General features: G+C 45.9%; 1 protein-coding gene across 7 annotated transcripts in view; it reads left to right on the top strand.

The window, feature by feature from the left end:
- Positions 1–5,025: 5,025 nt before the first annotated feature.
- Positions 5,026–24,610, top strand: part of SPOCD1 (SPOC domain containing 1) — a 250,479-nt gene continuing 230,894 nt past the window's right edge. For 3 of the 7 annotated variants that reach the window (XM_077299608.1, XM_077299610.1, XM_077299611.1), the window contains exons 1-2: positions 5,026–5,203; positions 17,093–17,386. In XM_077299608.1, coding sequence (XP_077155723.1) covers positions 17,114–17,386 — 273 coding nt within the window. In that variant the 5' untranslated portion in view covers positions 5,026–5,203; positions 17,093–17,113. The other 4 variants (XM_077299609.1, XM_077299614.1, XM_077299613.1 and 1 more) reach the window with 4 other exon arrangements.

Here is a 24,610-nt window from a genome sequence, read left to right on the forward strand (position 1 = left end):
TTGAGGCATAGGGGAGAAGTGATATAGGGCGATAGCTAGATACAGAGGATGGGTCAAGAGAGGGCTTTTTGAGGATAGGTGTGATGGAGGCATGTTTAAAGCTTGAGGGGAAAACACCATTTGTTAGTGATAGGTTGAAGAGATGGGTTAGGGTTGGGATGAAGATTGTGGTGAGGTTTGGGATGAGGTGGGTTGGGAGCGGGTCAAGTGCACAGGTGGTGAGATGCGATCTTGAGAGTAGAGTGGCGAGTTGATCTTCTGTAATGGTGGAGTAGTTGGTTTTGGAGGTGGAGGGTAGGGAAGTTGGGAGGAAGGGCTCTGGGGCTTGTTGACCAAAACTGTCTCTGATGTTATCAATCTTCTGCTTGAAGAATGAGGCAAAGTCTTCAGCAGAGATAAGTGAGGAGGGAGGAGGTGCTGGGGGACGGAGGAGAGAATTGAAGGTGTTGAATAACTGTTTAGGGTTGTGAGACAGGGAGGATATGAGAGATGAGAAGTAGGTTTGTTTAGCTGTGGCGAGTGCGGTCTTGAAAGTAGTGAGGGACTGTTTGAATGCGATTAAGTGGTCATTGGAGTGGGATCTTTTCCATCTGCGCTCAGCAGCCCTGGAAGCTTGCCTCAGTTCTTTGGTCAGGCTGGTGTGCCAGGGCTGTCTGTTGATTTTGCGAGCTTTGGTATGTGTAAGTGGGGCAGCAGATTCCAAAGCTACAGCTATTGTGGTGTTATATAGAGCGGCAGCGTCATCCGCATTGTGTATGGAACTTATGTCTGTGAGAGGGAGGAGGGATTCAGAGAATGAATGTAGGTCAAGATGTTTAAGATTTCTGCGAGGGTGTGAAAGTTTGTGGGGTGGGGACTCTAGACATGGAGTGGAGAGAGATGAGAATGTGAGAAGGTTGTGGTCAGAGAGAGGAAGAGGCGAGTTAGAGAGGTTAGATAGGGAGCAGAGGCGGGTGAAGATGAGGTCCAGTGTGTGACCATCTTTGTGAGTGGCTGCAGAAGACCATTGAGTGAGGCCGAAGGAGGAAGAGAGAGATAGAAGTTTAGTGGCAGCTGAGAGGGAAGTGTCAATGGGTAAGTTGAAATCGCCCATGATGATAGTGGGGATGTCCGCAGAAAGGAAATGAAGTAGCCAGGTGGTGAAGTGGTCAAAGAAGGTGGTGGCTGGCCCTGGGGGGCGGTAAATGACAGCCAGTTGGAGGTTGGAGGGGGAGTAGATGCGCACAGAGTGCACCTCAAAGGAAGGGAGGGTAACAGAGGGTGGCAGTGGGATTGGGGTGAAGGAGCAGTTATCTGACAGGAGAAAACCAACTCCTCCACCATGCTTGCTGCTGGGGCGGGGTGTGTGAGAAAGGTGGAAGCCACCGTAAGAGAGTGCAGCAGGGGAGGCCGTGTCAGAAGGGGTGAGCCAGGTTTCGGTGATGGCGAGGAAGGAAAGTTTGGTAGTAACAAAAAGATCATGGATGTAGGAAAGCTTGTTACAGACAGAGCGAGCGTTCCACAGAGCTCCTGTTAGTGGGACTGGGGAAGCGGGGGCTGGGCGAATGGGTATAAGGTTAGAGAGGTTACGGAAGTTTGTGATGGAGCGTGGATGGGAGGTAGAAATGACTGTGGTAATATGGTGAGGAGGACCAGGATTTGGAGAGATATCACCAGCAGTGAGAAGGAGCAGAGATAGTGTTAGCAGGTGGGAGCAGGAGAGAGCGTGAGGGGGCTGCCTGTGCTTTGAGACAGAGGATTGTATGTTAAGGAACAGTTCTGAGGAGGAGGTGAGATGGATGGGGAGGATTGAAGAGGAGATGAACAGTTCCTTACTTGGTGTGGGGATTGGGGGAGGTTGCAGAAAGTGAAAGATTATAGGGGTAAAAGTGACAACAAACAGAAACATTGTTTGCAGTGATTGGCCAGTTACCTTCAGTTCCCTTCAGGTTCAATTCAGGTTTTAATTCTAATGTAATCCACACTTTTAGAACACACTTCTAGAAATCACACAGCAGACTAAAGTCCTGCAGACTTGTGCTATGCAATATATGGAAAACTAAGTGCGGTCAGGTGTGGAGCAGAGAGGAGTGGTCTCTGCTCATCTTGGTCAGAGAATTAAGGGTCGACCAGATGCATACAATCAAGACTAAGTAAACAAGGTCATAAATATCACAGAGTAAGTTGGGGGTTAGCTGAAAGGCATACCATCACAATGCTAGGAGCAGGGGAAAGTCTATGCGCAAAGCTGGGTGATGTATTATGTGCGCTTCATAGGAGAGCTGGATGAACATACCATCACAATGCTAGGAGCAGGGGAAAGTCTATGCGCAAAGCTGGGTGATGTATTATGTGCGCTTCATAGGAGAGCTGGATGAACATACCATCACAATGCTAGGAGCAGGGGAAAGTCTATGCGCAAAGCTGGGTGATGTATTATGTGCGCTTCATAGGAGAGCTGGATGAACATACCTGTTGGAAGAATAGAGATGCTTGTTAGAGTGCGATGGTGGCAGGTAGCAGGGCACAGTCTGTATACATCTTTCAGGTTTTAATTCTAATGTAATCCACACTTTTAGAACACACTTCTAGAAATCACACAGCAGACAGCACACTCTTGGCATTCTCTTGATGAGCTTCAAGAGGTAGTCACCGGAAATTGTTTTCACTTCACAGGTGTGCCCTGTCAGGTTTAATAAGTGGGATTTCTTGCCTTATAAATGGGGTTGGGACCATCAGTTGCGTTGTGCAGAAGTCTGGTGGATACACAGCTGATAGTCCTACTGAATAGACTGTTAGAATTTGTATTATGGCAAGAAAAAAGCAGTTAAGCAAAGAAAAACGAGTGTCCATCATTACTTTAAGAAATGAAGGTCAGTCAGTCTGAAAAATTGGGAAAACTTTGAAAGTGTCCCCAAGTGCAGTTGCAAAAACTATCAAGCGCTACAAAGAAACTGGCTCACATGAGGACCGCCCCAGGAAAGGAAGACCAAGAGTCACATCTGCTTCTGAGGATAAGTTTATCCGAGTCACCAGCCTCAGAAATTGCAGGTTAACAGCAGCTCAGATTAGAGACCAGGTCAATGCCACACAGAGTTCTAGCAGCAGACACATCTCTACAACAGCTGTTAAGAGGAGACTTTGTGCAGCAGGCCTTCATGGTAAAATAGCTGCTAGGAAACCACTTCTAAGGACAGGCAACAAGCAGAAGAGACTTGTTTGGGCTAAAGAACACAAGGAATGGACATTAGACCAGTGGAAATCTGTGTTTTGGTCTGATGAGTCCAAATTTGAGATCTTTGGTTCCAACCACCGTGTCTTTGTGCGACGCAGAAAAGGTGAACGGATGGACTCTACATGCCTGGTTCCCACCGTGAAGCATGGAGGAGGAGGTGTGATGATGTGGGGGTGCTTTGCTGGTGACACTGTTGGGGATTTATTCAAAATTGAAGGCAAAGAGTGTGCAAAATATAAGACATATTTTCATTTGTTTCACACTTTTTTGTTAAGTATATAATTCCACATGTGTTATTCCATAGTTTTGATGCCTTCAGTGTGAATGTACAATTTTCATAGTCATGAAAATACAGAAAAATCTTTAAATGAGGTGTGTCCAAACTTTTGGTCTGTACTATATGTATATAGGCCATATCTAGCTCTCATATATGTATACAGGCCATAGCCAGCTCACATATATGTATATAGGCCATATCTAGCTCTTATATGTATACAGGCCATATCTAGCTCACATATATGTATACAGGCCATATCTAGCTCTCATATATGTATACAGGCCATAGCCAGCTCACATATATGTATACAGGCCATATCTAGCTCTCATATATGTATGCAGGCTATATCTAGCTCATAGCTATGTATACAGGCCATATCTAGCTGACATATATGTATACAGGCCATATCTAGCTCTCATATATGTATACAGGCCACATCTAGCTGACATATATGTATACAGGCCATATCTAGCTCTTATATGTATACAGGCCATATCTAACACCTGTGTATGTATACAGGCCATATCTAGCTCTCATATATGTATACAGGCCATCTCTAGCTCACATATATGTATATAGGCCATATCTAGCTCACATATATGTATACAGGCCACATCTAGCTGACATATATGTATACAGGCCATATCTAGCTCTTATATGTATACAGGCCATATCTAACACCTGTGTATGTATACAGGCCATATCTAGCTCTCATATATGTATACAGGCCATCTCTAGCTCACATATATGTATATAGGCCACATCTAGCTCACATATATGTATGCAGGCTATATCTAGCTCTTATATGTATACAGGCCACATCTAGCTCACATATATGTATGCAGGCTATATCTAGCTCTTATATGTATACAGGCCATATCTAGCTCTCATATATGTATACAGGCCACATCTAGCTGACATATATGTATACAGGCCATCTCTAGCTCACATATATGTATATAGGCCATCTCTAGCTCTTATATGTATACAGGCCATCTCTAGCTCACATATATGTATATAGGCCATATCTAGCTCTTATATGTATACAGGCCACATCTAGCTGACATATATGTATACAGGCCATCTCTAGCTCACATATATGTATATAGGCCATCTCTAGCTCTTATATGTATACAGGCCATCTCTAGCTCACATATATGTATATAGGCCATATCTAGCTCTTATATGTATACAGGCCACATCTAGCTGACATATATGTATACAGGCCATATCTAGCTCATAGATATGTATATAGGCCATCTCTAGCTCTCATATATGTATACAGGCCATAGCCAGCTCACATATATGTATACAGGCCACATCTAGCTGACATATATGTATACAGGCCATATCTAGCTCATAGATATGTATATAGGCCATCTCTAGCTCTCATATATGTATACAGGCCATATCTAGCTCACATATATGTATACAGGCCACATCTAGCTGACATATATGTATACAGGCCATCTCTAGCTCACACTTATGGAGGGCGCCCTTTTCCTATCACGAGGTCAGTGCGCACGGCTTGTATCCAGCACACGGCCGGCTCCCCAGTCTCCTCTATGTCTGGGTGATGGTGGCGCCGCCGTCTTATTTTAGTCAAGTAGTCTACTATTGGTCAAAGTGAAAACGCTCTGTGAGGGCGGAGCCAGCAGGCAACAGCGCCAGGACTCAGGAGAGCGGCCTATACCGCGTAGTGAGTGGAGGACGTGAGTACTGGGCCCGGTGGGCTGGCGTTGGGGTTCCTGGACCAATACATGGGCACATCACCATGGGCACCACTTACTGGAGGGTGAGGGAGGCCTACGGCCTTTATGCTGACATCTGCTACATCCGGGCTCTGATGATGAGATCAGAGTGACAGGGCTGCACTGTAATAAATGCTGGTGCTGATCCCGTCCTGGTGGCCATTCTCCCATGTGACAACAGGGGGCACACACACAACAACCCTTCTGCCGTGCGAGGAATGGCAGCACTATGTGCAGCCTCAGTGATTGGGGGGAGAAACCATCATTCCTAATGGTGCTGGTGTGCACTGGTGAAATAATTATTCTAGGCCGTGCAGTCACAGGTGTAATAACAGCTCTAGAGCCGTGCAGGTCACTGGTGTAATAAGTGCACTAGAGCCATGCAGGTCACTGGTGTAATAAGTGCTCTAGAGCCATGCAGGTCACTGGTGTAATAAGTGCTCTAGAGCCATGCAGGTCACTGGTGTAATAAGTGCTCTAGAGCCATGCAGGTCACTGGTGTAATAAGTGCTCTAGAGCCATGCAGGTCACTGGTGTAATAAGTGCTCTAGAGCCGTGCAGGTCACTGGTGTAATAAGTGCACTAGAGCCATGCAGGTCACTGGTGTAATAAGTGCTCTAGAGCCGTGCAGGTCACTGGTGTAATAAGTGCTCTAGAGCCATGTAGTTAAAGGTGTAATAACAGCTCTAGAGCCGTGCAGGTCACTGGTGTAATAAGTGCACTAGAGCCATGCAGGTCACTGGTGTAATAAGTGCTCTAGAGCCATGCAGGTCACTGGTGTAATAAGTGCTCTAGAGCCATGTAGTTACAGGTGTAATAACAGCTCTAGAGCCGTGCAGGTCACTGGTGTAATAAGTGCACTAGAGCCATGCAGGTCACTGGTGTAATAAGTGCACTAGAGCCATGCAGGTCACTGGTGTAATAAGTGCTCTAGAGCCATGCAGGTCACTGGTGTAATAAGTGCTCTAGAGCCATGCAGGTCACTGGTGTAATAAGTGCTCTAGAGCCATGTAGTTACAGGTGTAATAACAGCTCTAGAGCCGTGCAGGTCACTGGTGTAATAAGTGCACTAGAGCCATGCAGGTCACTGGTGTAATAAGTGCTCTAGAGCCGTGCAGGTCACTGGTGTAATAAGTGCTCTAGAGCCATGTAGTTACAGGTGTAATAACAGCTCTAGAGCCGTGCAGGTCACTGGTGTAATAAGTGCACTAGAGCCATGCAGGTCACGGGTGTAATAAGTGCTCTAGAGCCATGCAGGTCACTGGTGTAATAAGTGCTCTAGAGCCATGTAGTTAAAGGTGTAATAACAGCTCTAGAGCCGTGCAGGTCACTGGTGTAATAAGTGCACTAGAGCCATGCAGGTCACTGGTGTAATAAGTGCTCTAGAGCCATGCAGGTCACTGGTGTAATAAGTGCTCTAGAGCCATGTAGTTACAGGTGTAATAACAGCTCTAGAGCCGTGCAGGTCACTGGTGTAATAAGTGCACTAGAGCCATGCAGGTCACGGGTGTAATAAGTGCTCTAGAGCCATGCAGGTCACTGGTGTAATAAGTGCTCTAGAGCCATGTAGTTACAGGTGTAATAACAGCTCTAGAGCCGTGCAGGTCACTGGTGTAATAAGAGCACTAGAGCCATGCAGGTCACTGGTGTAATAAGTGCTCTAGAGCCGTGCAGGTCACTGGTGTAATAAGTGCTCTAGAGCCATGTAGTTACAGGTGTAATAACAGCTCTAGAGCCGTGCAGGTCACTGGTGTAATAAGTGCACTAGAGCCATGCAGGTCACTGGTGTAATAAGTGCTCTAGAGCCATGCAGGTCACTGGTGTAATAAGTGCTCTAGAGCCATGTAGTTAAAGGTGTAATAACAGCTCTAGAGCCGTGCAGGTCACTGGTGTAATAAGTGCACTAGAGCCATGCAGGTCACTGGTGTAATAAGTGCACTAGAGCCATGTAGTTACAGGTGTAATAACAGCTCTAGAGCCGTGCAGGTCACTGGTGTAATAAGTGCACTAGAGCCATGCAGGTCACTGGTGTAATAAGTGCTCTAGAGCCATGTAGTTACAGGTGTAATAACAGCTCTAGAGCCGTGCAGGTCACTGGTGTAATAAGTGCACTAGAGCCATGCAGGTCACTGGTGTAATAAGTGCTCTAGAGCCATGCAGGTCACTGGTGTAATAAGTGCTCTAGAGCCATGCAGGTCACTGGTGTAATAAGTGCTCTAGAGCCATGCAGGTCACTGGTGTAATAAGTGCTCTAGAGCCATGCAGGTCACTGGTGTAATAAGTGCTCTAGAGCCGTGCAGGTCACTGGTGTAATAAGTGCTCTAGAGCCATGTAGTTACAGGTGTAATAACAGCTCTAGAGCCGTGCAGGTCACTGGTGTAATAAGTGCACTAGAGCCATGCAGGTCACTGGTGTAATAAGTGCTCTAGAGCCGTGCAGGTCACTGGTGTAATAAGTGCTCTAGAGCCATGTAGTTACAGGTGTAATAACAGCTCTAGAGCCGTGCAGGTCACTGGTGTAATAAGTGCACTAGAGCCATGCAGGTCACTGGTGTAATAAGTGCTCTAGAGCCGTGCAGGTCACTGGTGTAATAAGTGCTCTAGAGCCATGTAGTTAAAGGTGTAATAACAGCTCTAGAGCCGTGCAGGTCACTGGTGTAATAAGTGCACTAGAGCCATGCAGGTCACTGGTGTAATAAGTGCTCTAGAGCCATGCAGGTCACTGGTGTAATAAGTGCTCTAGAGCCATGTAGTTACAGGTGTAATAACAGCTCTAGAGCCGTGCAGGTCACTGGTGTAATAAGTGCACTAGAGCCATGCAGGTCACTGGTGTAATAAGTGCACTAGAGCCATGCAGGTCACTGGTGTAATAAGTGCTCTAGAGCCATGCAGGTCACTGGTGTAATAAGTGCTCTAGAGCCATGCAGGTCACTGGTGTAATAAGTGCTCTAGAGCCATGTAGTTACAGGTGTAATAACAGCTCTAGAGCCGTGCAGGTCACTGGTGTAATAAGTGCACTAGAGCCATGCAGGTCACTGGTGTAATAAGTGCTCTAGAGCCGTGCAGGTCACTGGTGTAATAAGTGCTCTAGAGCCATGTAGTTACAGGTGTAATAACAGCTCTAGAGCCGTGCAGGTCACTGGTGTAATAAGTGCACTAGAGCCATGCAGGTCACTGGTGTAATAAGTGCTCTAGAGCCATGCAGGTCACTGGTGTAATAAGTGCTCTAGAGCCATGTAGTTAAAGGTGTAATAACAGCTCTAGAGCCGTGCAGGTCACTGGTGTAATAAGTGCACTAGAGCCATGCAGGTCACTGGTGTAATAAGTGCTCTAGAGCCATGCAGGTCACTGGTGTAATAAGTGCTCTAGAGCCATGTAGTTACAGGTGTAATAACAGCTCTAGAGCAGTGCAGGTCACTGGTGTAATAAGTGCACTAGAGCCATGCAGGTCACGGGTGTAATAAGTGCTCTAGAGCCATGCAGGTCACTGGTGTAATAAGTGCTCTAGAGCCATGTAGTTACAGGTGTAATAACAGCTCTAGAGCCGTGCAGGTCACTGGTGTAATAAGAGCACTAGAGCCATGCAGGTCACTGGTGTAATAAGTGCTCTAGAGCCGTGCAGGTCACTGGTGTAATAAGTGCTCTAGAGCCATGTAGTTACAGGTGTAATAACAGCTCTAGAGCCGTGCAGGTCACTGGTGTAATAAGTGCACTAGAGCCATGCAGGTCACTGGTGTAATAAGTGCTCTAGAGCCATGCAGGTCACTGGTGTAATAAGTGCTCTAGAGCCATGTAGTTAAAGGTGTAATAACAGCTCTAGAGCCGTGCAGGTCACTGGTGTAATAAGTGCACTAGAGCCATGCAGGTCACTGGTGTAATAAGTGCTCTAGAGCCATGCAGGTCACTGGTGTAATAAGTGCCCTAGAGCCATGTAGTTACAGGTGTAATAACAGCTCTAGAGCCATGCAGGTCACTGGTGTAATAAGTGCTCTAGAGCCATGTAGTTACAGGTGTAATAACAGCTCTAGAGCCGTGCAGGTCACTGGTGTAATAAGTGCACTAGAGCCATGCAGGTCACTGGTGTAATAAGTGCTCTAGAGCCATGCAGGTCACTGGTGTAATAAGTGCTCTAGAGCCATGCAGGTCACTGGTGTAATAAGTGCTCTAGAGCCATGCAGGTCACTGGTGTAATAAGTGCTCTGGAGCCATGTAGTTACAGGTGTAATAACAGCTCTAGAGCCGTGCAGGTCACTGGTGTAATAAGTGTTTTAGAGCCGTACAGTCACTGATGTAATAAGTGCTCTAGAGCCGTGCAGGTCACTGGTGTAATAAGTGCTCTAGAGCCGTACAGGTCACTGGTGTAATTAGAGCTCTAGAGCCATGTAGTTACAGGTGTAATAACAGCTCTAGAGCCGTGCAAGTCACTGGTGTAATAAGTGCTCTAGAGCCGTGCAGGTCACTGGTGTAATAAGTGTTCTAGAGCCATGCAGTCACTGGTGTAATAAGTGCTCTAGAGCCGTGCAGTCACAGGTGTAATAACAGCTCTAGAGCCGTGCAGTCACTGGTGTAATAAGTGCACTAGAGCCATGCAGGTCACTGGTGTAATAAGTGCTCTAGAGCCATGTAGTTACAGGTGTAATAACAGCTATAGAGCCGTGCAGGTCACTGGTGTAATAAGTGTTTTAGAGCCGTACAGTCACTGATGTAATAAGTGCTCTAGAGCCGTGCAGGTCACTGGTGTAATAAGTGCTCTAGAGTTGTACAGGTCACTGGTGTAATTAGAGATCTAGAGCCATGTAGTTACAGGTGTAATAACAGCTCTAGAGCCGTGCAAGTCACTGGTGTAATAAGTGCTCTAGAGCCGTGCAGGTCACTGGTGTAATAAGTGTTCTAGAGCCATGCAGTCACTGGTGTAATAAGTGCTCTAGAGCCGTGCAGTCACAGGTGTAATAACAGCTCTAGAGCCGTGCAGGTCACTGGTGTAATAAGTGCACTAGAGCCATGCAGGTCACTGGTGTAAAAAGTGCTCTAGAGCCGTGCAGGTCACTGGTGTAATAAGTGTTTTAGAGCCTACAGTCACTGGTGTAATAAGTGCTCTAGAGCCATGCAGGTCACTGGTGTAATAAGTGCTCTAGAGCCGTACAGTCACTGGTGTAATATGTTCTAGAGCCGTGCAGTCACTAGTGTAATATGCTCTAGAGCCGCGCAGGTCACTGGTGTAATAAGTGCTTTAGAGCCGTGCCGTCACTGGTGTAATATGCTCTAGAGCCGTGCAGTCACTGGTGTAATAAGTGCTCTAGAGCCGTGCAGGTCACTGGTGTAATAAATGCTCTAGAGCCATGCAGGTCACTGGTGTCATAAGTGATCTAGAGCCGTGCCGTCACTGGTGTAATATGCTCTAGAGCCATGCAGTCACTGGTGTAGTAAGTGCTCTAGAGCCGTGCAGGTCACTGGTGTAATATGTTCTAGAGCCGTGCAGTCAGTAGTGTTATATGCTCTAGAACCATGCAGGTCACTGGTGTAATATGCTCTAGAGCCATGCAGTCACTGGTGTAGTAAGTGCTCTAGAGCCGTGCAGGTCACTGGTGTAATATGTTCTAGAGCCGTGCAGTCAGTAGTGTAATATGCTCTAGAACCATGCAGGTCACTGGTGTAATAAGTGCTCTAAAGCCGTGCTGTCACTGGTGTAATATGCTCTAGAGCCGTCCAGTCACTGGTGTAGTAAGTGCTCTAGAGCCGTGCAGGTCACTGGTGTAATAAGTGCTCTAGAGTCGTGCAGTCACTGGTGTAATAAGTGCTCTAGAGCCGTGCAGGTCACTGATTTAATTAGAGCTCTAGAGCCATGCAGTCACTGGTGTAATTAGAGCTCTAGAGCCGTGCAGTCACTGGTGTAATAAGTGCTCTAGAGCCATGCAGTGACTGTGTAATAAGTGCTCTAGAGTTGTGTAGTCACTGGTGTAATTAGAGCTCTAGAGTCGTGCAGTCACTGGTGTAATAAGTGCTCTAGAGCCGTGCAGGTCACTGATGTAATTAGAGCTGTAGAGCCGTGCAGTCACTGGTGTAATAAGTGCGCTAGAGCCATGCAGTCAATGGTGTAATTAGAGCTCTACAGTCGTGCACTCACTGGTGTAATTAGAGCTCTAGAGCCGTGCAGTCACGGGTGTAATTAGAGCTCTAGAGCCGTGCAGTCACTGGTGTAATTAGAGCTCTAGAGCCGTGCAGTCACTGGTGTAATAAGTGCTCTACAGCCGTGCAGTCACTGGTGTAATAAGTGGCTCTAGAGCTGTGCAGTCACTGGTGTAATTAGAGCTCTAGAGTCGTGCAGGTCACTGGTGTAATTAGAGCTCTAGAGCCATGCAGTCACTGGTGTAATTAGAGCTCTAGAGCCGGGCAGTCACTGGTGTAATTAGAGCTCTAGAGCCGTGCAGTCACGGGTTTAATTAGAGCTGTAGAGCCGTGCAGTCACTGGTGTAATTAGAGCTCTAGAGCCGTGCAGTCACTGGTGTAATAAGTGGCTCTAGAGCTGTGCAGTCACTGGTGTAATTAGAGCTCTAGAGTCGTGCAGTCACTGGTATAATTAGAGCTCTAGAGCCGTGCAGTCACGGGTGTAATTAGAGCTCTAGAGCCGTGCAGTCACTGGTGTAATTAGAGCTCTAGAGCCGTGCAGTCACTGGTGTTATTAGAGCTCTAGAGCCGTGCAGTCACTGGTGTAATTAGAGCTCTAGAGCCGTGCAGTCACGGGTGTAATTAGAGCTCTAGAGCCGTGCACTCACTGGTGTAATTAGAGCTCTAGAGCCGTGCAGTCACTGGTGTAATTAGAGCTCTAGAGCCGTGCAGGTCACTGGTGTAATAAGTGCTCTAGAGCCATGCAGGTCACTGGTGTAATAAGTGCTCTAGAGCCGTGCAGGTCACTGGTGTAATAAGTGCACTAGAGCCATGCAGGTCACTGGTGTAATAAGTGCACTAGAGCCATGCAGGTCACTTCTGTAATAAGTGCTCTAGAGCCATGTAGTTACAGGTGTAATAACAGCTCTAGAGCCGTGCAGGTCACTGGTGTAATAAGTGTTTTAGAGCCGTACAGTCACTGGTGTAATAAGTGCTCTAGAGCCGTGCAGGTCACTGGTGTAATAAGTGCTCTAGAGCCGTGCAGTCACTGATGTAATAAGTGCTCTAGAGCCGTGCAGGTCACTGGTGTAATAAGTGCTCTGGAGCCGTACAGGTCACTGGTGTAATTAGAGCTCTAGAGCCATGTAGTTACAGGTGTAATAACAGCTCTTGAGCCGTGCAGGTCACTGGTGTAATAAGTGCTCTAGAGCCATGCAGGTCACTGGTGTAATAAGTGCTCTAGAGCCGTACAGGTCACTGGTGTAATAAATGCTCTAGAGCCATGTAGTTACAGGTGTAATAACAGCTCTAGAGCCGTGCAAGTCACTGGTGTAATAAGTGCTCTAGAGCCGTGCAGGTCACTGGTGTAATAAGTGCTCTAGAGCCATGCAGTCACTGGTGTAATAAGTGCTCTAGAGCCGTGCAGTCACAGGTGTAATAACAGCTCTAGAGCCGTGCAGGTCACTGGTGTAATAAGTGCACTAGAGCCATGCAGGTCACTGGTGTAAAAAGTGCTCTAGAGCCGTGCAGGTCACTGGTGTAATAAGTGTTTTAGAGCCGTACAGTCACTGGTGTAATAAGTGCTCTAGAGCCATGCAGGTCACTGGTGTAATAAGTGCTCTAGAGCCGTACAGTCACTGGTGTAATATGTTCTAGAGCCGTGCAGTCACTAGTGTAATATGCTCTAGAGCCGCGCAGGTCACTGGTGTAACAAGTGCTTTAGAGCCGTGCCGTCACTGGTGTAATATGCTCTAGAGCCGTGCAGTCACTGGTGTAATAAGTGCTCTAGAGCCGTGCAGGTCACTGGTGTAATAAATGCTCTAGAGCCATGCAGGTCACTGGTGTCATAAGTGATCTAGAGCCGTGCCGTCACTGGTGTAATATGCTCTAGAGCCATGCTGTCAATGGTGTAGTAAGTGCTCTAGAGCCGTGCAGGTCACTGGTGTAATATGTTCTAGAGCCGTGCAGTCAGTAGTGTAATATGCTCTAGAACCATGCAGGTCACTGGTGTAATAAGTGCTCTAAAGCCGTGCTGTCACTGTTGTAATATGCTCTAGAGCCGTCCAGTCACTGGTGTAGTAAGTGCTCTAGAGCCGTGCAGGTCACTGGTGTAATAAGTGCTCTAGAGTCGTGCAGTCACTGGTGTAATAAGTGCTCTAGAGCCGTGCAGGTCACTGATTTAATTAGAGCTCTAGAGCCGTGCAGTCACTGGTGTAATAAGTGCTCTAGAGCCATGCAGTGACTGTGTAATAAGTGCTCTAGAGTCGTGTAGTCACTGGTGTAATTAGAGCTCTAGAGTCTTGCAGTCACTGGTGTAATAAGTGCTCTAGAGCCGTGCAGGTCACTGATGTAGTTAGAGCTGTAGAGCCGTGCAGTCACTGGTGTAATAAGTGCGCTAGAGCCATGCAGTCAATGGTGTAATTAGAGCTCTACAGTCGTGCACTCACTGGTGTAATTAGAGCTCTAGAGCCGTGCAGTCACGGGTGTAATTAGAGCTCTAGAGCCGTGCAGTCACTGGTGTAATTAGAGCTCTAGAGCCGTGCAGTCACTGGTGTAATAAGTGCTCTAGAGCCGTGCAGTCACTGGTGTAATAAGTGGCTCTAGAGTCGTGCAGGTCACTGGTGTAATTAGAGCTCTAGAGCCATGCAGTCACTGGTGTAATTAGAGCTCTAGAGCCGGGCAGTCACTGGTGTAATTAGAGCTCTAGAGCCGTGCAGTCACGGGTTTAATTAGAGCTGTAAAGCCGTGCAGTCACTGGTGTAATTAGAGCTCTAGAGCCGTGCAGTCACTGGTGTAATAAGTGGCTCTAGAGCTGTGCAGTCACTGGTGTAATTAGAGCTCTAGAGTCGTGCAGTCACTGGTGTAATTAGAGCTCTAGAGCCGTGCAGTCACGGGTGTAATTAGAGCTCTAGAGCCGTGCAGTCACTGGTGTAATTAGAGCTCTAGAGCCGTGCAGTCACTGGTGTAATTAGAGCTCTAGAGCCGTGCAGTCACGGGTGTAATTAGAGCTCTAGAGCCGTGCACTCACTAGTGTAATTAGAGCTCTAGAGCCGTGCAGTCACGGGTGTAATTAGAGCTCTAGAGCCGTGCAGGTCACTGGTGTAATAAGTGCTCTAGAGCCATGCAGGTCACTGGTGTAATAAGTGCTCTAGAGCCGTGCAGGTCACTGGTGTAATAAGTGCACTAGAGCCATGCAGGTCACTGGTGTAATAAGTGCACTAGAGCCATGCAGGTCACTGGTGTAATAAGTGCTCTAGAGACATGTAGTTACAGGTGTAATAACAGCTCTTGAGCCGTGCAGGTCACTGGTGTAATAAGTGCTCTAGAGCCATGCAGGTCACTGGTATAATAAGTGCTCTAGAGCCGTACAGGTCACTGGTGTAATAAGTGCTCTAGAGCCATGTAGTTACAGGTGTAATAACAGCTCTAGAGCCGTGCAAGTCACTGGTGTAATAAGTGCTCTAGAGCCGTGCAGGTCACTGGTGTAATAAGTGCTCTAGAGCCATGCAGTCACTGGTGTAATAAGTGCTCTAGAGCCGTGCAGTCACAGGTGTAATAACAGCTCTAGAGCCGTGCAGGTCACTGGTGTAATAAGTGCACTAGAGCCATGCAGGTCACTGGTGTAAAAAGTGCTCTAGAGCCGTGCAGGTCACTAGTGTAATAAGTGTTTTGGAGCCGTACAGTCACTGGTGTAATAAGTGCTCTAGAGCCATGCAGGTCACTGGTGTAATAAGTGCTCTAGAGTCGTACAGTCACTGGTGTAATATGTTCTAGAGCCGTGCAGTCACTAGTGTAATATGCTCTAGAGCCGCGCAGGTCACTGGTGTAATAAGTGCTTTAGAGCCGTGCCGTCACTGGTGTAATATGCTCTAGAGCCGTGCAGTCACTGGTGTAATAAGTGCTCTAGAGCCGTGCAGGTCACTGGTGTAATAAATGCTCTAGAGCCATGCAGGTCACTGGTGTCATAAGTGATCTAGAGCCGTGCCGTCACTGGTGTAATATGCTCTAGAGCCATGCAGTCAATGGTGTAGTAAGTGCTCTAGAGCCGTGCCGTCACTGGTGTAATATGCTCTAGAGCCATGCAGTCAATGGTGTAGTAAGTGCTCTAGAACCATGCAGGTCACTGGTGTAATAAGTGCTCTAAAGCCGTGCTGTCACTGGTGTAATATGCTCTAGAGCCGTCCAGTCACTGGTGTAGTAAGTGCTCTAGAGCCGTGCAGGTCACTGGTGTAATAAGTGCTCTAGAGTCGTGCTGGTCACTGATTTAATTAGAGCTCTAGAGCCATGCAGTCACTGGTGTAATTGGAGCTCTAGAGCCGTGCAGTCACTGGTGTAATAAGTGCTCTAGAGCCATGCAGTGACTGTGTAATAAGTGCTCTAGAGCCGTGCAGGTCACTGGTGTGAATGTGTGTGTGTGTGTATTGCTTACATGTGTGCATCAGAGTAAGGAGTGATCATAATGTTATTGGATTACATCTTACCTCAGCATCCCCACTTCAGAAACCAATCCACCAGTGATCCACAGACCTGAGTGATCATCAGCTGTGCTCATAGTAATGTGGCCAGCCCGGATTGGCATGTAGTGTTACGTGACACACACTATTATTAATGGACAATTGTGATTTTCACTGAAGCCTATGGGCAACATGACACCTTAATGAGAACCTGTCATTAGCTCCAAAGAGTTGCATTAAATGCCGTGCCAAACTTCCCGAGCGCCCTGATTCTGACGCTTTTTTCCATTTTGCAGATAATAATAATCTTTATTTTTATATAGCGCTAACATATTCCGCAGCGCTTTACAGTTTTTGCACACATTATCATCACTGTCCCCGTTGGGGCTCACAATCTAAATTCCCTATCAGTATGTCTTTGGAATGTGGGAGGAAACCGGAGTGCCCAGAGGAAACCCACGCAAACACGGAGAGAACATACAAACTCTTTGCAGATGTTGTCCTTGGTGGGGCTTGAACCCAGGACTCCAGCGCTGCAAGGCTGCTGTGCTATCCACTGCGCCACCGTGCTGCCCAGATTGTGCAAAAAAGGCACAAAAAGGAAACAAGTCTTAAAGTCAGAGGAGCTCAGAGATTTTTACAAGATATTGAAAGGGGTTATCCAGATTTATTTTAATTTTATCACTCTCGGCCTAAGAACAGGCATGTAGTTGCTAATTACCTGCCTGTTGTGTCGATTTCAGAGCTGTCACAAACCACTCCTGCCAGCGATTTGGCAGCTGCAGATGTCACATCGACAGAGCACCTCTTTCTCTTCCGCTCCGCTCTGACGATGGGGCGTGACTGGCAACATCATGCTGAATGACAGCCAGCTCCCCACTGCCTACCTGCAGGAAGCCAGCTGTCATTCAGCATGATGCAGGCAGTCACGCCCCATCATCAGAATGGAAGTAAAAGAGCTGCTCTGTCAACATGAACTAGTAGAATTGTTGGTAGAAGCGGTCCGTGACCCCCCGGAGCTGGGTAGTCAGCACCTACCTGCCTGTTAGTACTTAGGCCCATAATAAAAAGAAAAAAAAAATAGTTCCAGAAAACCCCTTTAAGTCAATTTTTTGAGCAAGTGACGCATCCTGTTTATGTCAGTACTAATAACATCAGAAGCTTCTAAAGTTAAATGTGAACATAGCCAAAATACAGAATAAAAAGTACTCCAGCTAAAACCTTCATACTGGCCCATTCGGCAAATTACCAGTAATTGATATTTTAACTGAATATTATGTGTTCTGTTTCAGACCAAGTAAGAACGATAAAACATGGATAAACGGCTGTGTGTGAATACAGCAGAGTCAGATGATCGTGAATGTCACAGCCCACTGGGCTTGTTTGAGAAATTCATGTTGAAAATCCCTCCAGATCCTGCATCGTTTACGGATGTACAGAGAGTATCAGAAGCTCCTTCCACATGGGAGTCAAAACATTCCACGGTCATCCCAAATTCTCAAGAAGTCAATGCATCCACCATGAATAAAAGTGGCTTCTTAGAGAAAATGCGCTCGGTTATGAGTACAGGCTCTGCTCTCAAAAATGTGAGTACTGCCATTTAATGCTTTTTTTTCTTCCATGTTTGCAAAATTGTTTTTAGAACCAGAAGTCTAAAAATATATCTCCAAGAAAGGTCATTAGAACAAAAATTGTTTTAGGAGGTATCTTTCTGTGATGAGAGATGAAATTATCTTTTCACTGCACGAGAGCACCTGAATGAGATAGACTTGTCCCCACTGACCCTCTGTCAGGGCACCATGAAGAACTGAGAAGGGCTTCTGCTTAGTGTTAGGTGGAGTAAGGCAAGAATGGAGCAATAGTTAAATTTTGCTGCTCATCTTCACAGCTATTACATCACTCTAAGTCTAAGGGTATGTGTCCACGTTCAGGAAACGCTGCGTTTTTGACGCAGCGCTGAGCCGCAGCATCAAAAACGCAGCGTCCAGATGTTACAGCATAGTGGAGGGGATTTAATGAAATCCCGTCTCCACTGTGCATTAAAAAACGCATGCGTTTTTCCCGCAAAAACGCACATGCGGTGCGTTTTTCCAGAACGCAGCATGTTGCTACTATGAGCAAAACACGCAGGAACACCGCAGGTGACCTGCTAGTGACTTCAGGTGCATTTTTGGTCAGGATTTTACCTGCATAAAATCCTGACCAAAGCCTGAAGCAAACCTGAACGTGGACACATACCCTTAAGGTACCTTCACACTGAACAACTTAACAACGATAACGATAGCGATCCGTGACGTTGCAGCGTCCTGGATAGCGATATCGTTGTGTTTGACACGCAGCAGCGATCAGGATCCTGCTGTGACATCGTTGGTCGGAGCTAGAAGGCCAGCACCTTATTTCGTCGCTGGCTCACCCGCTGACATCGCCGAGTCGGCGTGTGTGACGCCGATTCAGCGATGTCTTCACTGGTAACCAGGGTAAACATCGGGTTACTAAGTGCAGGGCCGCGCTTAGTAACCCGATATTTACCCTGGTTACCAGTGTAAATGTAAAAAAAACCAAACACTCCATACTTACATTCCGGTGTCTGTCGCGTCCCCCGGCATCCGCTTCCCTGCACTGTGTCAGCGCCGGCTGGCCGTAAAGCAGAGCACAGCGGTGACGTCACCGCTCTGCTTTACGGCTGGCGCTGACACAGTGCAGGGAAGCGGACGCCGGGGGACGCGACAGACACCGGAATGTAAGTATGTAGTGTTTGTTTTTTTTTACATTTACACTGGTAACCAGGGTAAACATCGGGCTACTAAGCGCGGCCCTGCGCTTAGTAACCCGATGTTTACCCTGGTTACCCGGGGACTTCGGCATCGTTGGTCGCTGGAGAGCGGTCTGTGTGACAGCTCTCCAGCGACCACACAGCGATGCTGCAGCGATCGGCATCGTTGTCTATATCGCTGCAGCGTCGCTTAATGTGACGTTACCTTAAGTTAGAGGGAACCTGTCAGCTGATACGCACTGCCCTAACCATTTTCAAATTTGGCAATTTTCAAACTTTTAAGTCTTATGCCCTTAAATCGGAGAGTTATGTCACACAAAGTAGTCTACTTTACATCAGCACAATTTTTGAAACATAATTTATTTTTAGGACGTTATAAGGATTTCTAATTTTTCCAACAAAATTTACAAAACCATATTTTTAGGGACCACCTCACGTTTGAGGGGCCTACATGACAGAAAATACCCAAAAGTGGCACCATTCTAAAAGGCGCATCCCTCAAGGTGCTCAACACCACATTCAAGAAGTTTATTGACCCTTTAGGTGCTTCACAGGACCCAAAGCAACGTGGAAGGAAGAAATGAAAATTTAACTTTTTTATCACAAAGATTTTGCTTTAGACTCAAAATGTTTTTTTTTTTTTATTTTCACAAGGGTAACAGGAGAAAATGGACCACAAAATTTGTTGTGCAATTTGTCCTGAGTACGCCGATACCTCATATGTGGGGGAGAACTGCTATTTGGGCACACGGCAGGGCTTGGAAGGGAAGGAGCGCCATTTGACTTTCTGAACGCAAAATTGGCTGGAATCGAGAGCAGACGTCATGTTGCATTTGGAGAGCCCCTGATGTGCCTAAACAGTGGGAACCCCCCACTAGTGACACCATTTTGGAAACTAGACCCCTCAGGGAACTTATCTAGATGTGTGGTGAGCACCTTGAACCCCCAGGTGCTTAATAGAAGCTTATAACGTTGAGCTGTGAAAATAAAAGATCACATTTTTCCTACAAAAATGTTCTTTTCGTCCCAATTTTTTTATTTTTCACAAGGGTAACAGGAGAAATTTTACTATACAATTTGTTGTGCAGTTTCTCCTGAGTAGACCAATACCCTATATGTGGTCAAAAACTACCTTTGAGGCACAGTGCAGAAGGGAAGGAGCGCCATATTGAAGTTCAGATTTTGCTGGAATGGTTTGAAGGTGCCATGTCACATTGGCAGAGCCCCTGAAGTGCCAGAACATCAGAAATCCCTGGATAAGAGATGTCATTTTACAACCTACACCTCTCAATGAATGCATCGAAGGGTGCAGTGAGCATGTTAAAACCACATGTGCCTCACAGACATTTATATCATTGGGCGGTGAGGAAAGAATAGTTACATTTTTACCTCTAAAAATTTTTTTAGCAACAAATTTGTATTTTTTATAAGGGTTAATATGAAAAATGGACCTCTCAGTTTGTTGTGCAATTTCTCCTTATTGCTCCAATACCCTACATGTAATCAGGAACTACCGTACTTTTGGTACACAGTGCAAAACTCAGAAGGGAAGAAGTTCCATAATTTAGTGCATAGTTTATTGTAATGGCTTGCGGGTGCCGTGACCCACTGTTAGAGCCCCTGAATTGCTAGAAAAGCAGAATCCCCCCAAAAGTGACCCCATTTTACAAAATGCACCTCTCATTGAATTCATCTAAGGGTGCAGTGATCATATAGACACCACAGATGTGTCACAGAATTTTATACCACTGGATAGTAAAGAAAAAATTATTCAATTTTTTACCACTAAAATTTTGTTTTAGCCCCAGATTTTACATTTTCACAAGTGGAAATGAGTAAGAATAGAACCAAAATTTGTCCCACAAATGTCTGCTGAACGTGGAAATTCCCATAATGTTGCTGTACAGTAGTGCTTAGCCACACGGCGAGACTCGGGAGGGACGGAGCGCTGTTTGCTCCCTGGAGTGCAGATTTTCTTAGAGTAGTTTTCAGACTCAGTATACAAAGCCCCTAAGTGCTAGTAGAGCAGAATCCCACCTCAAGTGACCCCATTTTGGAAATTATACCCCTTTGGGAATTTATCTACAGGTGTAGTGATGATTTGATGCCATGGTTGTTTTCTAGAAATAAACAGCAGTGAATGTTGCTGAGTGAAAATTGCAAATCGGCTATTTTGGTGCCCATACATTGTAGTGCTCTCATCACTACAGAAATGCCAAACATGTGGGCGCTAAATGCAGTTTAGACCCACTGCGGGACTCAGAAGGGAGGGGGGCATTTGGATTTGGGAGTTCAGAATTCTCTGGATTTCTTTGGGGCGCGAGTAGCCATAGCGCTTTTCCAGAGCCTTTGTGCTACCAGTAACGTGGAAGCCCCCTGTATTTATGTCAATGGATGACAGACCTGAGAGGGGACTTGGTTTTTGTGGATTGAGTTGAAGCTTTTATTGGGAACATTTTACATAACATTTGATATCATATTTATCCGGTTCTGAGCACTTACATTGGAGGTTCCATCTAAGTCTCTGATTGATGTGATTCAGATGAAACCCCTGAGGGAGCTGCTCACTATAATGAGGCAGCAGAGATAATTTGGACTCTGTCTGGCCTCTGTTCAGCGGTGTCCTTCTTTGCAGAAGTGCACAAAACTGTGGCCGACTGCCCTTTTATGCATTCCTAAAAAGACGAACACCGCTGGATCATAGGCCAGACGGCGTCCACAGTGCCTCCATCTGCCTCATTATAGGGAAATCCTCCACCAGTGTGTCAAACCGAATCACGTATTTCCGAGATTTACACGGAAACCCCAGCACAGGATAAATGTGCGCCGAGCCTTACTGCGATGTTTGTGAGGCAGAATGAACAAATCAACGGCAGGTCAATAATTGGTTTTATTTAGTTTTTACGCTGTTCCTCGTGTGATATAAGGGTATGTGCACACGTTCAGGTTTTTTCGTGTTTTTTTTCGTGTTTTTTTTGTGATAAAACGCTATAAAAACTCATTAAAAACGCATACATTATGCATCTTATCATTTAGAATGCATTCTGCATGTTTTGTGCATCGCGGTAAAAAAAGCAGCATGTTCATTAATTTTGCGTTTTTTTCGCGTTTTTCCCGCTATTCTATGCATTGGGAAAAAAAGCACAAAAAACGCACAAAAAAAGCGTCAAAAACACGGTAAAATCGCGGTAAAAAAACGCGGTAAAATCGCGGTAAAAACGCATGCGGATTTCTGACAGAAATGTCCGGTTTTTGTCAGGAAAATTTCTGCCAGAAATCCTGACGTGTGCACATAGCCTAAATGATTAGATTACTTTATTCTTCGGACTGCTGCGATTACAGCAATACCAGATTTAGATCTTTTTTTTATGTTTGTCTCCTGTCACACACTAAAATACACTTTTTATTATGGCATCGCCACATTTTGAGAGCTATAATTTTTCCATCTTTTTGCTGACAGAGTCCTGAGTGGGCTTGTTTGATGAGTTGACGTTTTTATTGGTACCATTTTCGGGCACTTGACTTCTTTTTATCACTTTCTATTCCGATTTTTGGAAGGCAGAATGAACAAAAAGCAGGAATTCATGAACCATTTTTTTAATGCCATTCCAAATGTGGTAAAATGGATAATGCAGCTTTATTCTTCGGGTCAGTGTGATTACAGCAATATCTCATATTGTATTATGTTTTGGCGCTTTTACGCAATAAAAGCTATTTTATAGAAAAAAAAATATATTTTTGCATTCATTCTGAGAACTATAACTTTTTTATTTTTTCACTGATGGAGCTGTACGGCGGCTTGCTTTTAGTTTGACAAGCATAGTTTTTGCCTCGTTTTTCAACTAACTATACTTGTCCATGGAGTCAAGTATAAGTATACATATACTGCCACAATATTGCATGGTATAGTACCTGTTTAGAAGATGGAGAGGGGTCCAAGTCTGTCCCTTGGGATGCATCCACCCCGACGCGCGTTTTCGACATCTTGCTATGGGACTTTCACTTTCACATATCTGATCGCAGTTATAAAGCATAGCAATGCAGTAGCATTGCTGTACTTTAGAACTGTCAGTGCTGCACTGACACAAACTATTTACATCATGCACTGCTCATGACCTATCTAGCTTGCTAGCCCTGGTGACCTGGATGTTGTTATGATGACATCAAGTCACCATGGCAACGATTGGCCCCTTGCGATGATGTAATGGGATGGTGATCACAATGCAGAGGGAGCCCTCTCTCTATCTTCTAAACTCTGCGATCGATATCGGACACATCATTTAGTGAGTGCCAGGTGTCAGCTGTCATGTCAGTTGAACTCCAGTTGGAGATGACGTGTGCACAGCTCCTGTGCGCAAAATCGCCATGACGCATCCATACGTCCAAGATCGGAAAGTACTTCCCAACCTTGAATTATGGATACGTCTAAGGGCGTGAAGGGGTTAAAGCAGTTTTCTTGATTCTTTAGTTTAGGCCATTCATTTCAGATGGCTTAGAGTGCGGGGTTCAGCTCTCTGACTCATCATTCCTTTTATTGTCTACCAGGTAAAACTGTACTTTTACCGGCAGTTGTGCTTACGATCATAAATTTCTGCAGCCATGTCCTATTCAAGTGAATAGGACTGAGATGTCTGTCTCGCCATTGATCTAACATTGATTGCCTCTCTTAAAGATAAGTAAGGAAATTTAGAGAACTGGACAACTTCCTTGATCCAAAAAAATAAATTATCTGAATAGTAATACCAGTAGCAGTGATGCATATAGACATGAAGTGGCTTGCAAAAGTTTTCACCCCCTTGGGTTTTTACCTGTTTTCTTACATTACAACCTGGGTATAAATATTTTTGTAATCCGATTTGTGTGTGGTGCATCAGCACTGAATAGTCTTAAGTTGGTGGAATGAGAAAAACATAGGCATAAGTTATGGGATCAGGTAACGAAAAATTGACATGTGCATATGTATTCACCCTTTTGTGAGGAAAATTTGTGTTCACCCTTTTGTGAGGAAGCCCATAAAAATTCTAGTGCAAGCAATTCCCTTCATAAGTCATATGCTTAGTGAAAGGAAGTCCACCTGTGTGCAATGTAAGTGTCACATGGTCTGTCAGTATATACACATACCTTTTCTGAAAGGCCTCAGAGGCTGCAACATCATTAAAGGGAACCTGTCACCAGAAAATAATACTACTAACCTGCATTCTGCTCGCCAGCATTCGATTTCAGTCATGGAGGTGGGGACACCACGGGTTCAGTCATCCCTCTGAGTATACAGAGCAGCCCCTGTAGCTGTGCCACTGGCCCTGACTGACACTCAGTCTGCGTTGGGGCTCAGTGGTCAGTGAAGGCCAGATACGCGGTTGCAACGGTCGCTTTGTATTCTCAGAGCGATGACTGAACCCTCAGTGCCCCCTCCTCGATGGCTGAAACCAAATGCTGGTGGGAGAATGAAGTTCGTTTTCTCCCCCCTGCATTCGGCAGCATGCGGGTGTCGGGCAGCATAATAATGCTATTAACCTACAGATTAACCCCATATCTGCAGGTTAATAGCGTTATTTCTAGTGACAGGTTCCCTTAAGCAAGAGGGACCACTAATCAAACAACATCATGAAGACCAAGGAGATCTCCAAACAAGTCAAAAACAAAGTTGTTGAGAAGTACAAGCCAGGGTTGGGTTATAAACAAAATATCCTTCCCAATCTCTGATGATTCCAGAAGCACCATCAAATCCATTATCATCAAATCCATTATCATCAAATGGAAAGAACATGGTACCAGAACAGACCTGCCAAGAGAGGGCCGCCCACCAAAACTCTAAGCCCCGGCAAGGAGGACATTAATCAGAGAGGCAGCACAGAGACCAAAGGTAACCCTGAAGGAGCTGCAGAGACTGAATATCTGTGCATACGACAACAATAAGTCTACTTTCACACTAGGGTCGGACGACGCACGACGAATTGCGACGTTGCGACGTACCGACGCTAGCAGTGAATGTGCCACACAACAGGTGCAGCGGATGCTGTTTTTCAACGCATCCGCT

This window comes from Ranitomeya variabilis, chromosome 3 (assembly GCF_051348905.1).
Source record: "Ranitomeya variabilis isolate aRanVar5 chromosome 3, aRanVar5.hap1, whole genome shotgun sequence".
Taxonomy (NCBI): Eukaryota; Metazoa; Chordata; class Amphibia; order Anura; family Dendrobatidae; genus Ranitomeya; species Ranitomeya variabilis.